This window comes from Saimiri boliviensis, chromosome 15, assembly GCF_048565385.1.
Source record: "Saimiri boliviensis isolate mSaiBol1 chromosome 15, mSaiBol1.pri, whole genome shotgun sequence".
In the NCBI taxonomy this organism is placed as follows: domain Eukaryota; kingdom Metazoa; phylum Chordata; class Mammalia; order Primates; family Cebidae; genus Saimiri; species Saimiri boliviensis.
This window is the reverse complement of record NC_133463.1, coordinates 19,602,501-19,619,202: the sequence shown is the minus strand read 5'-3', so window position 1 is coordinate 19,619,202 and position 16,702 is coordinate 19,602,501. Positions and strand designations below refer to the sequence as shown.

The 16,702-nt window shown below is 41.4% G+C and overlaps 2 protein-coding genes across 18 annotated transcripts in view; one reads left to right on the top strand and one right to left on the bottom strand.

Annotated features, from left to right (window-relative positions):
* Positions 1–12,521, top strand: part of ARFGEF1 (ARF guanine nucleotide exchange factor 1) — a 163,312-nt gene extending 150,791 nt beyond the window's left edge. For both annotated transcript variants that reach the window (XM_010330735.3, XM_003942896.4), the window contains exons 35-39: positions 4,618–4,757; positions 6,403–6,571; positions 8,006–8,144; positions 9,412–9,529; positions 11,086–12,521. In XM_010330735.3, coding sequence (XP_010329037.1) covers positions 4,618–4,757; positions 6,403–6,571; positions 8,006–8,144; positions 9,412–9,529; positions 11,086–11,250 — 731 coding nt within the window. In that variant the 3' untranslated portion in view covers positions 11,251–12,521. The remainder of the gene's footprint in view (positions 1–4,617; positions 4,758–6,402; positions 6,572–8,005; positions 8,145–9,411; positions 9,530–11,085) is intronic.
* Positions 12,522–13,891: 1,370 nt separating this feature from the next.
* The window catches only part of CSPP1 (centrosome and spindle pole associated protein 1), a 141,829-nt gene continuing 139,018 nt past the window's right edge, over positions 13,892–16,702 (bottom strand). For 14 of the 16 annotated variants that reach the window (XM_074386729.1, XM_074386726.1, XM_074386728.1 and 11 more), the window contains 2 exons: positions 16,441–16,582; positions 13,892–14,695 (listed from right to left, as the gene is read on the bottom strand). In XM_074386729.1, the coding sequence (XP_074242830.1) occupies positions 14,484–14,695; positions 16,441–16,582 (354 nt within the window). In that variant the 3' untranslated portion in view covers positions 13,892–14,483. Of the gene's footprint in view, positions 14,696–15,321; positions 16,583–16,702 lie in introns of all 16 variants that reach the window. The other 2 variants (XR_012514034.1, XR_012514033.1) reach the window with 2 other exon arrangements.

Below are 16,702 nucleotides of genomic sequence, written 5' to 3'. Positions count from 1 at the left end.
TCATTTGCTAAAGGAAAATTATAACACCTAGAAAAGACCACAGCCTCCTTACAGGAAAACAGGACAGCTTTGAGAACTTTTTAAAAACTGAGGTGAAATTTACGTAACAGAAGTAACCATATTCAAGTGAATAATTCAGTGGCATTTGGTACATTCACAGCCACTACCTCTGTCTAGATCCAAAGCATTTTCATCACTCCTAAAGGGAGCCTCCCCACCCATAACTGTTACACAGCCATTTCCTCTTCTCCCTTCCCCAGCCCCTGGCAGCCACTAATCAGCTGTGTTTGTGAATTGTCTGTTCTGCATATTTCATATAAATGGGATCATACAAACTATAAACTTTTGTGTCTGTCTTCTCTCACAGTGTTTTCAAGACTCATCATGTTGTAGCATGAATCAGTAATTCATTCCTTTTTATCAGTAATAGTCCACTAAATGTATAGACCACATTTTATCCATTTGTCTGATGATGGACATTTGTGTTTGTTTCACCTGCAGTTGTCATGAATAGTGCTGCTACAGATGTTATGTACAAATATCATTTGAATACCTGTTTTCGGTTCTTTTGTGTTACCTACCTAGGAGTGGAATTGCTAGCTTGTATAGGGCGATTCTAGTTTAACTTCTTGAGGAACCACCAAGCAATTTTCTATAGCCGGTGGCTGCATACATTCCCACCAGCAATTCCAGTGTTTCCACGTCTTTGCCAACACCTTTTTTGTTGTTGTTAAATGACAACCATCCTAGTGGATGAGAAGTTGAACCTCATTGTGGTTTTGGCTGGCATTTCTATGATTATTAATGATGTTAAGCATCTTTTCATGTGCTTTTTGGCCATTTGTATATCTTATTTGGAGAAATTTTTATTCATATTCTTTGCCTGTTTTTAAATTTGGATGAAGTCCAATTTTTCTTTTTTCTTTTATTAGCCATGCCTTTGGTGTCATTGTCAGAGTCCAAGGTCATGAGAATTTCCCCTTTGAAGTTTTATTCTTTTTGTTTTGTTTTTTGAGACAGAGTCTTACTCTGTTGCTAAGGCTGGACTGCAGTGGTGCGATCTTGTCTGACTACAACCGCCACCTCCCAGGTTCAAGTGATTCTCCCGCCTCAGCCTCCCTAGTAGCTGGGATTATCGCCACATGCCACCATGCCTGGCTGATTTTTGTATTTTTTGTAGAGACAGTGTTTTGCCATGTTGACCAGGCTGAACTCAAACTCCTGGCCTCAACTGATCCACCTACTTCAGCCTCCCAAAGTGCTGGGATTACATGTGTGAGCCACCACGCCTCACCTATGAAGCTTTATTCTTTTCGCACTTTTATTTAGGTCATTGATCCATTTTGATTTAATTTTTTTCAGGGAATTTTTAAATCCTAGGTGCTTACAGTTCTTGAGAGAAGACAGGCTTTGTTATATCCTACTGGAAAGGAGCTTCTTTGTTCAGTCACTGTATTTTGCTAATTTCTTAAAGGGGAAAGAGGTGGTAGTGAGTGGCCTGGTTTCATTTTTCATTCCTGTTCTCCAAAGAACAGAATGGTTCATATAGGAATCCTTTGCAGCTTCAGTCTGTACCGAGAAAGGCCAGGAGGACAGAATTGTGAGTGGCTTTTCTCACTCTCAGCCTCAAGACTGAATTTAAACACACTTAGCTTTGTGAGGGCAGGACTTGGTCTTCCCACAGTGGAAAGTGTGCACATGGCTGCTCTGAGACTGTCCTTTCTCCTGGGGCAAGGGTTCTGCTTTCCTGCCACCGTCAGCTGTCAATTCAGACAGCATCCTTAGGCCAGACATTCCACTCTTGCTCCCCTGGAAGACTTTTAGGCAAGGTTCATCCTGGACCTGTTGACTCAGAACAGGTAAAGCTGGAGGAAGAACAAGTGGCTACCCTGCTCCCATGTGCTCTTTTCCTTAGTGGATATGTTGTGGTTCCCCTGTTAGATGGGGAGGCCAACTGCCATCTGACTCTCCAACTCAGTAAAAAGAATCACAGCACAAACCAGCCTCATTCTTTCTACACCACTGCTCTGTCAAGTTGATTCAGTGCCTGCAGTCCCACGTAGTTAAAATCTGCTTTGCTTTGCTCTCTGTTGTGTGGACAATGAAATGGTCGACTAATATAACCCTAGCAGTGTCAGGCCTTGTCATGACTAAAATTTGTCCAAATAGATACTGTCTTCAAAAGTGCTCCTGGTCCTTGCTAGTGAGACTGTAGTTAGGATCCCTGTCCAGGTCTGAAAGGGCACCAGTGAATATGAAGAGCTTCGAATCCCTGTTGAGAGTACAGCTTCCTCTGTAAGACTGTCTAGGTCTGTGCTGGAAGCTCTTTTAACATCCCTGAAAAACTCATGTTGGAACTGATGAAAATAGGTCTCTTAAAACCTCCATCTACTACTAAGTCCCTTCTGGAGTCCAGGTGCTACTAGGAGTCTCTTGCCCCAGGGACTAAGATGTTTTTCTGACTTGAATAAGGGAGTGAATGGATGATTGCCCGTGCCACTGTCACTGTAAGAAAGGACTAAGAAGACAAGATTTTGGAGGAAGAGATAACCTTAGGACTCACAGGTTTCTTTGTTTTTTTAGCTCGAGATCCAGTACTAAGAACTAAATGTTAAATAGAATAGTGTTTATGAAAAGTCTATGGAAAGGAGCCTTCATTAATGACCTCAATAAGGATAAATTTAAGTCAATTATTTTTCTACCCTCCAAAATCCCAAAAACATGAATTTATCTTCCACACATTAGTGCCAGAAAAGGGAATTTGTAGTAAAGTGTTTTTCATAGTAGAAAGAAATAGGAAGTCACCCAGCATTGGAGCCATTGCCCCAAGACTGCCTAGTAGGCAGCTCCGTTTGGGCAGTTGTCTGCCTCCTGGAAAGCTTCCTGCCAATGCTGCCCCTGAGAATCTGGGATGGAGGTGTGGTGATATGGTCTGGGTTCCCTGAGCCACGTGGCAACAGCCTCTCAGAAGTTGAGTCCTCTTTTCTAACCTTGTGCTGCTGCATTGCTTAGCTACTTAGCTGGCATGATCAGACAACTGGAGCACTCTCATGACTATGTCCACATGGGCCAGCGGACTGTCAGAAACACCCTGTTGAACAAATGTGTTCAGGATAGAGGGATGTGGCTGTGTATAGCTGATGAGGGGAACACGGGTGGCACTTTTGTTACTTTGAAGTTTGGTTACTTTTGAAGTAATATGTTCAGCCTAACTTTTTTTTTTTTTTTTTTCTTCTTATACGGAGTCTCGCTCTGTCACCAGGCTGGAGTGCAGTGGCGCAATCTCGGCTCACTGCAACCTCTGCCTCCCGGGTTCAAGTGATTGTTCTGCCTCAGCTTCCCAATTAGCTGGGACTACAGGTGCATACCACCACACCTGACTAATTTTTGTATTTTTAGTAGAGACAAGGTTTCACCATATTGGCCAGGCTGGTCTCAAACTCCTAAACTCGTGATCTGCCCGCCTTGGCCTCCCAAAGTGCTGAGATTACAGGTATGAGCCACTGTGCCTGGCCCTGGCTTAACTTTTATAGACTTCTTTGCTGATGGATTTCTTTGAAAATAAGAGGTAATTTCAGCCACAACTATGAATCTGGGTCCAAATAAAACATGTGCTGTGGCCAAACCACAGTATTGCATAGGTTCATCCAGTCTTGGCTGCCCTCACTTCCTGTCTCACATTGATCTGTTCTGTTATTTTCTTATGTCATAGGTTTTCATACAACCTATTTTCTTTTTTTAAATTTTATTTATGTATTCATTTATTTTTGAGATAGAGTCTTGTGCTGTCACTCAGGCTGGAGTTGCAGTGGCATGATCTCAGTTTACTGCAACCTCTACTTGCTGGGTTCCAGCAATTCTCCTGCTTCAGCCTCCAGAGTAGCTGGAATTATAGGCGTGCACAACCATGCCTGGTGAATATTTTTGTAGCTTTGTAGAGATGAGGTTTCACTATGTTGGCCAGGCTGGTCTCGAACTCCTGACCTCAGGTGATCCGACTGCCTTGGAAAGTGCCAGGATTACAGACGTGAGCCACCACGCCCAGCCCCTTTATTCCCTATTTTCAAAGGTTGGACTTGGGTTTACAGTTAATATTTTTATTTTAGATTTTTATCCGTTTGTTACATTTTCATTAAAAATAACTTTAAAAAAATGTTAGCAGGAACGTCTTGAACATATTCATTGTTCTGTATCAGGGGTGTCTAATCTTTCAGCTTCCCGGAGCCACATTGGAAGAATTGTCTTGGGCCACTCATAAAATACACTAATGATAACTGATGAGCTTTAAAAAAAAAATCTCATGATGTTTTAAGAAAGTTTATGAATTTGTGTTGGGCTGCATTCAAAGCTGTTCTGGGCCACATATGGGCTGTGGGTTGGACAAGCTTGTTCTAAATCATATAGGGCACTTGTCTTTTAAAAATTACTTTTCTAAGGCTTTTCTGAAGATCAGTTAAACTTTTACTGAGTAGTGCCTGTGTGCAAAAGCAGTATGTCCTTCTCAGTGTGATATGTGAATACATATTAATGTTTCTTTAGCATTGTAATGTCATGGAAATTATAAAGGATTCAAAATAATTTTTTGTTTGCATGTGCATTGATGGGGTTTCCTCACAGAATTTCCAGAACAAAAATTGTTTGCTGCCCTGTTGATTAAATGTGTTGTGCAGCTGGAACTCATCCAGACTATCGACAACATTGTCTTCTTCCCAGCCACAAGTAAGAAGGAAGATGCGGAAAACTTAGCTGCAGCCCAGGTAAGGATATAGGAGGACTGCTGCTTTTTTTGTTTAAGTAGGAAGTTAGCTGTAATGGTCTGGGCTGTAGAGTCAGGCTACAGAATTAATTTGAGGGGCCTTCATTATACAGATGTCCTTTTAAACCATGAGACTGGATCCCATCAGGAGGTAGTGAGGATGGCTAGAGCCATCCTCCAGGGAGGAGGGTCAGCAACTGAGCCCCAGGGATCTCATCCTCTACAAATCCTAGAGCTGAAGCAGCTAGCAGAGACTGAGGACAAGAACCCATGATGCAGGGTGGGGAGGGAAGCAGGTGCCAGTTGTCCTGGAAGTCAGATGAAGAAAACCCTTAAAGAAGAATCATGTGATCAGATGCTTGTTAAATGCTCTGGATAGGCTAGTGATACTACATCTGAGACTTGCCCTCTAACTATTTGGAGGACTTTGGAACCTTAACAATGTGTTAAATGTTAAATAAAGGACAAAAACATAATTGTAATGGGAAGAGAGAGAAGGGAAGATGTGGACTCAGCCAGTAGTTGGTTAGTAAGTTTCACTATAAAGGCACAGAGAAATGTGATAGCTAGAGTGTGAGGAGGTCAAGAGACGGGTTTGCTATGTTTTGCTCTCCCGATTGGTAATATAGCAGCATGTTCACTGGTAAGAGCTTTCCAGTAGGGAGAGAAAGAACTCAGTGTAGGCAAGAGAGGGGCAGTTGCTAGGGCCATGTTTTTGAGTGACTGGATATAGTACCTCATACAGAGTGGGAATCACTTGGGGTAGAAGCCCACAGAATTCCCATGTGGCAGCAGGGGGAGGGCTGGGGGTGGCTTAAGGATGCAGGAAGGCTGGTACATTTAGGGTAGGAGGGACCTCCTCTGCCAGCTTCTGGTTTCTCACTGAGATGAAAAGAAAAGTCATCTACCATATGAGGTTTGGAAGACTCTTTTAGCTACTTGAGAAGTGAAAATGTGAGCTGGTTGGCCAGGAACATGGCCTAGGCCAAGGGCTGCCAAGGGCTGGGCAGCAGAGTCCACTGGTTTAGAGAGAAACCAGTCTGCTTTCTCTAGTCACACATGGTGACACGGAGTAGGCAGTTTTGCCAGTCAATTATTAAGAGGTGAGGGGTTGGTTGTGAATAATTAAAATCATGGTGCATGGACTCCAAAGCAGTTGAGAAGAGAAGGGAGGATTTGAGGCGCTGAAGAGCAAGCGCAGGGCCAAGGAGTTGGGAGTCCAGGAGGGGCTGGGCTGATGGGAGGCGGTGTTTGGGGACGAGGACGCGCAACAGAAGGTGGACCTTCCCTTACTTTCTGTTAGGTTAGAGAGGCGTCCCCAAACTTTTTACACGGGGCCAGTTCACTGTCCCTCAGACCGTTGGAGGGTCGCCACATACTGTGCTCCTCTCACTGACCACCAATGAAAGAGGTGCCCCTTCCTGAAGTGCGGCGGGGGGCCGGATAAATGGCCTCAGGGGGGCGGATAAATAGCCTCAGGGGGCTGCATGCAGCCCGTGGGCCGTAGTTTGGGGACACCTGGGTTAGAGCAAGCTGAGTGTATCTATGGCTTTCTTGTAAAACTGGTCTTTGGGGAACATTGAGTTCTGAATTCACTAAAATTATTGTGATTGTGTGTATATCCTGGGGTGGTTTGTTTTCCAAAGAGAGATGCGGTGGACTTTGATGTTCGAGTTGATACTCAAGACCAAGGAATGTATCGGTTTTTAACATCACAACAACTTTTTAAGCTGCTGGACTGCTTATTAGAGTCACATAGATTTGCAAAAGCATTTAATTCCAACAACGAACAGAGGACTGCTCTGTGGAAGGCAGGTAAGCTGCGCACATTTCCCATTTCATGTTCACTGTTGATGGATGTGGGACAGGTACATACAGGTATTAGAACTCACTGTCTATTGTAGGTCTGTGTAAGTCACTATATGTACACTGACCTTAACAGTAATAAAGTAACCTCACGACCAGGCCCTTCTCTGGACTAGGTAAGCCCAACAACTACTTGGGTGGATTTTTTCCACCTTGGTCTATTGACTGATGGTGGTGTTTCATCTTGTTTACCCTACCTGGAGCTTCTTGTTGATTGGCATGATAAAAAGCTGTCCTTTTATGAGGAAATACACATGTATGAAGGTTGCACACGAAACCTGGCATGTGTATTTGAATGGCTTCTCCCTTACTGGAAACAGCCAAAGCTCAGAGTGAAGGTGAATGTATTGGGACATGAGGTATATTTGTTCTAGAACAAGTTAGACATTTTAAACGAAGTAAGTGTTATAATCCAAAGTGACATTGTTAATTTTTTAATTTAAGAAATAGAGCCAGGTGCAGTGACTCATGCCTGTAGTTCCAGCTACTCATGTGGCTGAGGCAGGAGGATTGCTTGGGGCCAGAAGTTCAAGACCACCATGGGCAACATAACAAGATCCTGTCTCTACAAGAAATTAAAAATTAGCCGGGCGTGGCGTTATGTACCTGTAATCCCAGCTACTTGGGAGGCTGAGATGGGAGGATCACTTGAGCTCAGGAGTTTGAGGCTGCAGTGAGCTATGATCACACCTCTCACCTTCAGCCTGGGCAACAGAAACCCCGTGTCTTAAAAAAAGAAAAGAAAGAAAGAAACAGTGCTGGGAAGATGAGGGGCAGCAAAGTAAGGCACAGAAAAAGAAAGGAAAAGGCTGATACTTATCAAACATCAAACTCTATCAAAAAGGTTTGGTGCTTATGTTTGCTTATTTAAAACAGCTGTGCCACTCTCTTCCCTTTACAACCTAACTTTTGGAAAGAGTAGTCTGTACTTATTTTTCCGCTTTCTACCACCAAGTTGTTGCCACCAATCCAATCCACTGGGCCTATTCCTGCTGAGCTGTTAGAGCCTCCTTGTGTCCACATACACCAGACCCATCAGACCTCTACAGTTCTCACCTCCTGGGGATTGCCCCTGTTTATCTGAGAGCCCTGGTGCAGGCAGAGCACATAGCTCCTTCTACAACTTTGTCTATGGGGATTCAAACGCAGTTTCATGTGAAGGGTTCTACCTTCGCAGGCCACAAGTTTCTTTTGTATCTCATATCCCCAACTTGAATAGGAAGGGAATTCTGGACATGGAAATCACTTTGACATTGGCTGCTATGGCTCTGCTTTGTAAGCAGCAGATGCTGATGACTGAGCACACCATAATGTGCCTCCATATGGGCTGTTGGACCTAACATGCCTTCCCAAACTAATCCCAGAAACTTCCCCTATCTGCAGGATTCAAAGGCAAATCCAAGCCCAACCTTCTGAAGCAGGAGACCAGTAGCCTGGCGTGTGGGCTGCGTATTCTCTTCCGGATGTACATGGATGAGAGCCGCATTAGTGCCTGGGAGGAGGTCCAGCAGAGGCTTTTGAAGTAAGACTCTTGACTGGTTTCCGTTGCTGACCAGGTGGCCATGTGGTGCTGGGCAGGAAAGGGTCACTGGTGGGACCACGCCAAGAGCTGAGCCTTTGGGGCCTGGACGCCCCTGTTCCACAGAACATTGTAAAAATTAAATTCAGTCTTAGAGAATAATATGCTTTAGTGACATGTAGCCAAGTCATGTCTAACATGCAGGACAAAGGAGGTTTTCTGTTTTAAAATTTTAAAACTGTAAACAATGATAATCATTTTTAGGCCTTTCTAATGTCATAAGATAGTGCCTTTTTTACAGAACAATCATTTGTGAAAGTGACAACTCTCCTACCTGCATTTACTTTGGAAAAAAATATTTGGAGTTTAAGTGTTACTTTTTTACTCTTTTACTTTAAGACAACTAATGTGTAAACTCAGGCTAAGAATGAAACATGCCGGCCTGGCGCGGTGGCTTATGCCTTCAATCCTAGCACTTTGGAAGGCCAAGTCGGGCGGATCATGAGATCAGGAGTTCAAGACCAGACTGGCCAACATGCTGAAACCCTGTCTCTACTAAACAATACAAAAATTAGCTGGGCATAGTGGCTCATGTCTGTAATCCCAGCTATTTGGGAGGCTGAGGTAGGAGAACTGCTTGAACTGGAACCTGGGAGGCAGAGGTTGCAGTGAGCCGAGATTGTGCCACTGCACTCCAGCCTGGGCTATAGAGCAACACTCTGTCTCCAAAAAAAAAAAAAAGAAACATGCCATTTAGAAATAATACTGTCATCTGCATTGTATTTTCATACCTACTTGAGGAATAGATGTTCTGAGGCCGGTTAAATACATTTTAGAATTTTAAGGGATCACTTTGTTATCCCATTTGATTGACAAGACTGATTAAGACCCAGAAAGATATAGGGCCTCACAAGGATCAGTGAAGAGAAGAGCCACCTCAGATTCCAGCCCACATCTCTTGAAACTAAGCTTCACATGCACCACCTGCCATACAGCAGCTTTGAATTCAAAGAAACTTAGAAAATTAGGAAAATGAGGGTTTCCTGATAAGTTACAATGGCTTCTTTTAACATGCTTGGTTTTCTTCCCAATTTGAAAAGCATGTTTATGTTGACATTCCAGCTAATGTAAACCGATGGGATCTAACATGGGTTAGATCCCATTCTTGAATAGTTCATATTCACTGCTATGTTCATGATTGCTCTTTCGCAGTGAATATAGGGACCAGCAGGTATGCAAGTAACATTAAAGGAAACCTTTTCTTTTGCAGTGTCTGCAGTGAAGCGCTAAGTTACTTCCTTACTCTAACATCAGAAAGTCATCGGGAAGCCTGGACTAACTTACTGCTTTTGTTTCTAACTAAAGTTCTTAAGATAAGCGATAATAGGGTAAGTATGAGGCCCTGAATCCGGCCTCACATTTCTAGCCTGATTTGTGTTGGGACGCCAGGTCCCAGAGCCGCTGTGCAGGAGCTCTCAGGGATGAATCAGGCAATCCCCAGGCTGCACTGCTGCTTGTGCAGAGCCACCAGTGGCCTTGCTGTATCTTCCTCATTCCTCGCTTTTTTCTCTCCTTACTCAGCTTTGTTCACGTATCAGCGGTTCTCTAGGGGATTCAATAGGCAAGGGATCAGAATCCCTTGAGATAGCGTGACAAGTTCCTGGGTTTCCTCAACATTGACATTCCCATTCTGACCCCAGGAGTCTCCCCTTTTCCCCCATTTTGAAAACTGCTGTCCAGCCACCTCATGGCCTTGGACTCTGCTCTCTACTTAAGACTACATCTGGTTCCTGGGCTTGGACTCTGGGCTGCAGGTGTTCCTTTGGCATATTTAGTGGTTCCAAGTAACCCAGAGTCCCAAGTGAATGGGCCTCATGTAAGAATTTTAAACCAGTAGAAGTAAAAATAAAATACACATGTGACTAAATATAAGTGCATATTTAAGGTTTTCAAAAATGTATATTCTACTCTTAAAAAAATAGCAACTTAGAGCTCACATATAAGGAAACAGGTTGCTTTGCTGTGACCCTAGAATAGATTTTAAAATGCCTAGTAGCGTGGCCTGATACTTGAATGGCCAAGGGCTTTAAACCCCAACCAGCCTCTGTTATTCTACAGCTGGCTTTTTTCCCCATATGTCTCACTGCTTCCCTGGATCTGGAGGGGCACAGAGGGGTAGGAAAGGAGGCTATAGACTAGAGTTCAGAGATAAAGGAACTACTGCAAAGATACAGTCAAAGTAAAGATATTGAACTGTACATGTGAAACTATGTACCTTTGCCTGGAGAACTGTTTAGATTTTATATTGCAGTGTTAAGTAGAATTTTCCCCAAAACTAAAAATTTTATGTAACAAAAGATAAAATTTCAGTAACCTATAGTTTATAAAAATTCAACTCTAGGCCGGGTGTGGTGGCTCATGCCTGTAATCCCAGCACTTTGGGAGGCTGAGGTGGGCAGATCACTTGAGGTTGGGAGTTCAAGACCAGCCTGGCCAACATGGAGAAACCCCGTTGAGGCTGAGGCAGGAGAATCGCTTGAACCCGGGAGGTGGAGGTTGTGGTGAGCTGAGATCGTGCCATTGTACTCCAGCCTGGCCAACAAGAGTGAGACTCTGTCTCAAAAAAAGACAAAAACTCTAGTTTGTACTCAGTTGCTTCCTTTTGCTTATTATCCAGGAAACAGAGTGCTTAAATTACTAAAAGTTTGTAAAAGATATACAGGCAGATGTTTTTCAAAACAAGGATATATAAGTGAATCGTGTTTGTATGAAGTGAGCTTTTCTAACACTTCTGTCTCCCAGTTCCACAATCCAGACTCACTGCCTGCTGTGAACCTTACTTTCCTGGCTACTGTAATGGAGCCTGAGAGTAGTTTGACTCTAGGCAGTTTTAGGCTCTGGAGTTTGCAAGCACTGCTAACAGAAAAATTCATTTTCCCTGCAGTTTAAAGCTCATGCATCATTCTACTACCCTCTCTTATGTGAAATTATGCAATTTGACTTGATTCCTGAACTTCGTGCCGTTCTTAGAAGATTTTTTCTGCGAATTGGAGTAGTTTTTCAGATATCACAACCACCTGAACAGGAACTTGGAATAAACAAGCAATGATGAAAACTCAGTATTTTTGTTGGCGTTTACATCCCTTCGCTCTTTAAAAGGACGCTGGAGCTGAGGTTTCCTACCTGAAAAATGATTTCTCTGGATTGCAGTGTCTGAGAGTTGCTGGTAAAGATGCTTAGAACGAACTCTTAACTCAACCTTGCAACACTCCAGTCCCTTTTAGTACTGGTGGATTCTATGTGTTATGTTGGCCTCATGTTGAGCAGAAAGCCTGTCTAAACAGTATCAGCTCATGCTCACAGGTCCCTTCCCTTCCACAGCAGGAAGAGCCCCACATATTTTTGGCAGGTGTGGAAGTGAAACTTACCCAAAGAACTATAGATGTAAAGATTGAACTTCTACAAGAAGTACAACTCAGGAGGGCTGTATTTTGAAGGATAAAATGTTTATAATTGGGGAGTGGGGAGAGAAGAAGAAATTATTGTCATGGTAAAAGATAATTAGCAACTATGGTATTCTTACTCTGAAGATTTTTGCACACTCAGGCTATCTGAGATACTGGTAATCATCCTGTGAAAAATGTACAGAGATGCAGGTCTGTAATATAAAAATCTTAAACATTATATAGTTCTTCCTGCACTGTTTTCTTTATTTTCTTATTCATTTGCTAAATACCCATAATATTTTGTCAAATGCACTAAACATTTGGGTGGAACTTTGTCTTTTTTATTTTGTGCGGATTTTTAGTTTTGCCCTTTTTGAGGGGTGGTAATTTTGAGGCTTTAACATGCCCAGAAGCTGTTGTGGCCAACACTTCAACAACAGGGAAAAAAAGGTAGAAAATATCCCTACTCACTGTAACTACCTGTAACATATTTCTCTTAGGGCTTTTAAATATGAGCCATTAAAATAGAATGATCCTTTATGGACCGAAAAACTTGAATCACTGCAAAATGAATCCAGATTGCTGTCAATTTTCTTTTCTTTTGGGTGGTGGGGCTTGATGTAGATTTTACTCTTATGTACAGAATTTAACGTTGAATATATTAAAATAACAAATCTGGCATGGTTTGCGGAGGTTAGATTTACTGGAAATGTATTCATACTGTGAATTGTGCTCTGATGGTTAAAAGAAAAGATTGTCAAGCATTCCGTATTAACAGTGGATGTAGAAAATTTTTTCAAATGGATAAAATGTATATGGTACAGATGTAAAGTTTTCTATGTAAAAAATTCTGTACAACTTTCTGTACAATATTGATTCTCATCTGGCATATTCTAATCAGGTTATAGGTCAATAAAGTTTTTGAATTATTTCATCAGTGCAATCTAAACCTGTATAACCCACCCCCATGTTTCATTCCATTTTTTCAGAAAAGCCAACAACTATGGAAAAGACATTTTCAGCCAGAACTACAAATTCAGTATTGTTCATTTCTGGTATTTTCTTTCCAGCTTCTAGCATTAGATCCTCCCTCACACTGTACTTTATTAACGATAGGATATTTGTTTTTAAAGCAAGTTTTAAAATTTTTATTTATTCATCTTTTAGAGACTGGATCTCACTCTCTTGCCTCGGGCTGCAGTGCAGTGGTATGATCACAGCTCACTATAGCCTCCAGCTCCTGGGCTCAACGTGATTCTCCCACTCCATCCTCCCCAGTAGTGAGGACTATAGGCATACACCACTCCACTTGCCTAATTAAAAAAAAATTATTTTGTAAAGATGGGATCTCACTATATTGCCCAGGGTGGTCTCAAACTCTTGACCTGAAGTCATCCTCCCACCTCAGCCTCCCAAAGTGCTGGGATTATAGGCATAAGCCAACATACCCAGCCCAAAAATCTTTTAGTATTTTGCATATTCATAACCCAGGATTAGGCTACACTACTTGAATGCTGAAAAGAGCTGAAGTTCTCTTCAGGGCAGTTTGCAATATTGTGTGTTTGAGGAGTCAGTTGAAGTTGTATGGTACACGGCATTAAACAAAAATGGAATGTGTCAATATCATCTAACGTGGCTGTGTTTAAAAAAAAAAAAAAAGGATTCAGTCTTTGCTTTCACACCTCTCTGATAATGAACAGTTACTAAACAATGCACTTGTAAGTATGCCATATTTGTCACCCCTAAAAGCTCTGTTCAAGCTCAGCTGGATGCTAGAGCTGGGAGCTACCTGTGACCTTGCTGTCTGGGGGTTAAATGCTCCCCACAACCTGGCAGTTGATGATTTAATGGGGTAGTATCAGGACTCTTCCTACAAGAGTCAGAGGCTTTCTTCTTAGTTTCAGATGACAACAGAACAAATCTTTACTAGTAAAGCAAACAGTGGTCTCATTAGAAAATAGAGTATAGCCAAAACTGAAAATACCAGAAATTTCTGGCAAATTTGATACTGTCTACCATTAATTATGTCAGAGGAAGTACTGGAGAAGTAGTACCTGGGGATATTCTCAGCTCATGGTTCTGAAGATTCTAATCCAAGTCAAAACTTCATAATTTGTCTCTTTCCTTATTTAGAAGTATCACTTACTTACTGAGTGATTAGAAAACTCACATGGACTCACTTATCCAAGGGTCCATGGTGGCGGAACAAGAAGACTGCAGTCTCTCTGTCCTTGACTCCTGGATGTCCCCACCTCTCTTCAATCTCTAGAAAACTAATCTAGAAAGCTCCATAAGAAATAGATGTTAGTAATTAAAATAAAAATTTATTTATATCGAGGTATTTACATCATATAAATTAGTAACTTAAGACAAATGCCTCTATTGGCACAAAAATAGAAGCACAAAGATGTAACATTTAACATATGGCTCACAAGAACACAAGCAATCCTGGTTCTCATTTCTTCTGTATCAGCAGCTACAAATGACACGAAAATAGCACATCTGATTGCCTCATTACACAGAAACTGGAATAATCACAGCTACAATAGATGTACCTACTGAATGAATTATTTTGCATGGAGGTAACAGTGGCAAATGTGCACATAACAAGGGAATCTGGTTTTTCAGGATGACAAGCAGAATCTATTATAATGCATATATATAGTAAATTCATTACCACCCTCATTTATGACAAAATTGTGCAAAAATAATTCTGTACAGTTCTATTATATAAATCAATAATCATGGCCTTTTACTTATGTATACAATATATATCACGGCAAAAATAATTTTATGGAAAATAATTTTCAGGTGGGGCTAAAAGTAAGATATATTTGTACAGATTTACCATTCCTTTCACCTTGAAAGGCACTGTTGGGTGCAGAACAGGTTTATTTTAACCATGTGCAGTTGACAGGCCCTGCCAAGTGAAAGTGCCTGGTTTTCCAGGAACCTGCTGTTGCTCCTGGTTCAGCTGCTCTGCCATGAAGCGTTTCAGTGTTTCTGAGGTGCCAGGGCGGAGCCAGGGCTCAGTGGCTATAGAGTTTGATCCGTCATCCCCCATGTGTTTCACGATGTCATCAGGGTCAACCAGTGAACTCTCGTCATCTACAGGAGGCAAGAGACACGTGACTCAGGTAACACAGGTGGCAGGCAGGGGACAAAAGTGCAGGTTTCCTGTCGTCCAGCTCATTACAACTCTGCATTTCCCCACAATGTCATGTCCTGAACTCTAACTGATTATTTTGCTCCAACTCATCCCACCCCACCCTATCTTAGAGGGAGAGCAGGCCCATGAGGGGCCAATTTTGTGAAACAAAAAATGATCAACTGAGTAACCTGACTCTATGATACTAGCAACCAGAGGGTTTCTGAGTATATCAAAGGCAACTCTCCACCACACACAAAGTCAACTGGAGGAATGGAGGTAATCTTATTTTGTAACTGTTACCTCAAGAGAAGCCTAATGGCTACACATAAAATTTCATTTATTTTTTTAACTTAGCAAGGTTTGGGGAATACTCTTCAGCCTACAACACTGCTATAAGGAAATTAGGTTATTCTGAGAAAACACTAGTTACTTCCATTCTTAAAACACCTATCTAAGAAGGCCATGTCAGCCCATGAAGAGGTAGCTCTTAATTTCATTCTTTTAATTTAATTTGATTGTATTCAACTTCAATCTGTATCTTACTGATTATTAGGTGTAATAATAGGAAAATCTGTCTTCCTACCCTGTGATGTCAATTTCTTTTTTTTTTTTTTTAATTACATCTCCTGGTCTTTGAAGGATTGGTATGTGCTATCAATGTGATATGCAATCAATCCACATCGTAACAAAAAGCTCCTGTTTGAAAGGACAATGTTAAACAAAAAACAGTTTAGACATTAAAAACCTTCTGAAAGAGATTCTTAAAATGCTATCCTCTCTCAAATATATTCCTGTTAAATACTAATTCAGTTTGTTCAGGCTAAAAGAAAATGCTTTTCAGCTGAAAAGGAGACATCTTTTCCTACTGTCTCATCAATTAACCATGTCTGCTTGTGTTTGGTATGGAATTACCATCATCAGAACACACCACACCTTGACTACTAGATTAGTATATGAGTACAGTTTTAAATTAACACAGTATTAAAGATAAAAATCTAAAAAATCTTGAGATTTTTGTAATGTAGATTAACACACTATAAAGAGTATTTCCTAAATAGACCATTCCACTACTTGCTAAAACTAATATTATTACCAATATGAAACTATTCCATTATCCCAGTGACTAATAGCACTGGTATAAAAAAGGGTGGTATAGGGCCAGGAGGGTGGATCATTAGGTGTCTTATCACCCTGCCTTGTGCTCTATGACTAGCTTTAACCTGCAAGTCAAAAAAATACACTCATAATGAAGAGATTTTTGAGGCTTTGTTTGGCCATGGTGGAAAGCCAAGAAAGGAGGTAAAAAATTTCTTTGTAGTACTACAAACTTAAAGCAGAAGTGTTAAATAACCCAAAAGTCTTAAAGCTAATTTCTAATAATATTTCACCTTAGTAAAAGTGATTACTATATAACATTTTCTCTTCTGAAAGCAAAGCCTGGATATATTTAATAAGTAAAAACTATTTTACCTGTTTAGACTCCACTCTAAATTGGGTACTCTCTTTGATAGAGAAAATCTGAAGCAAATGTAATCCTGAGGTCTGGTTTTGCTCAGTAGTTACTATGTCTTGAGCCATACAACTCAAAGGACTTCAAAACTCATTCCATCTGTTCCTCAGACATTAGTGAAAACCCTGACTAAGAAAGTCTAAAGAGTTCATACAGGATTCTGCTATAAGCCATTACACTTTGGCCATTTACCTGTATTAATAGGTTTATTCTGAAGTTCATTCAATCTTCGCATTCTTTCCTCATTTCTCATTCTAAGGTGATCAACATTTACACTGGATGTAGATTTTAGAGAGAGGCCATCTGGTGGTGGTACATTAGGACGACTGCTATCCTGTAGTTAAAAAACGGAACTTCAGAAAGTCATTAACATGTAATATGTTCACAAATCAGTGAATCAGGGCCTGGCATGGTGGCTCTCGCCTGTAATCCCAGCACTTTGGAGGCAGAGGCA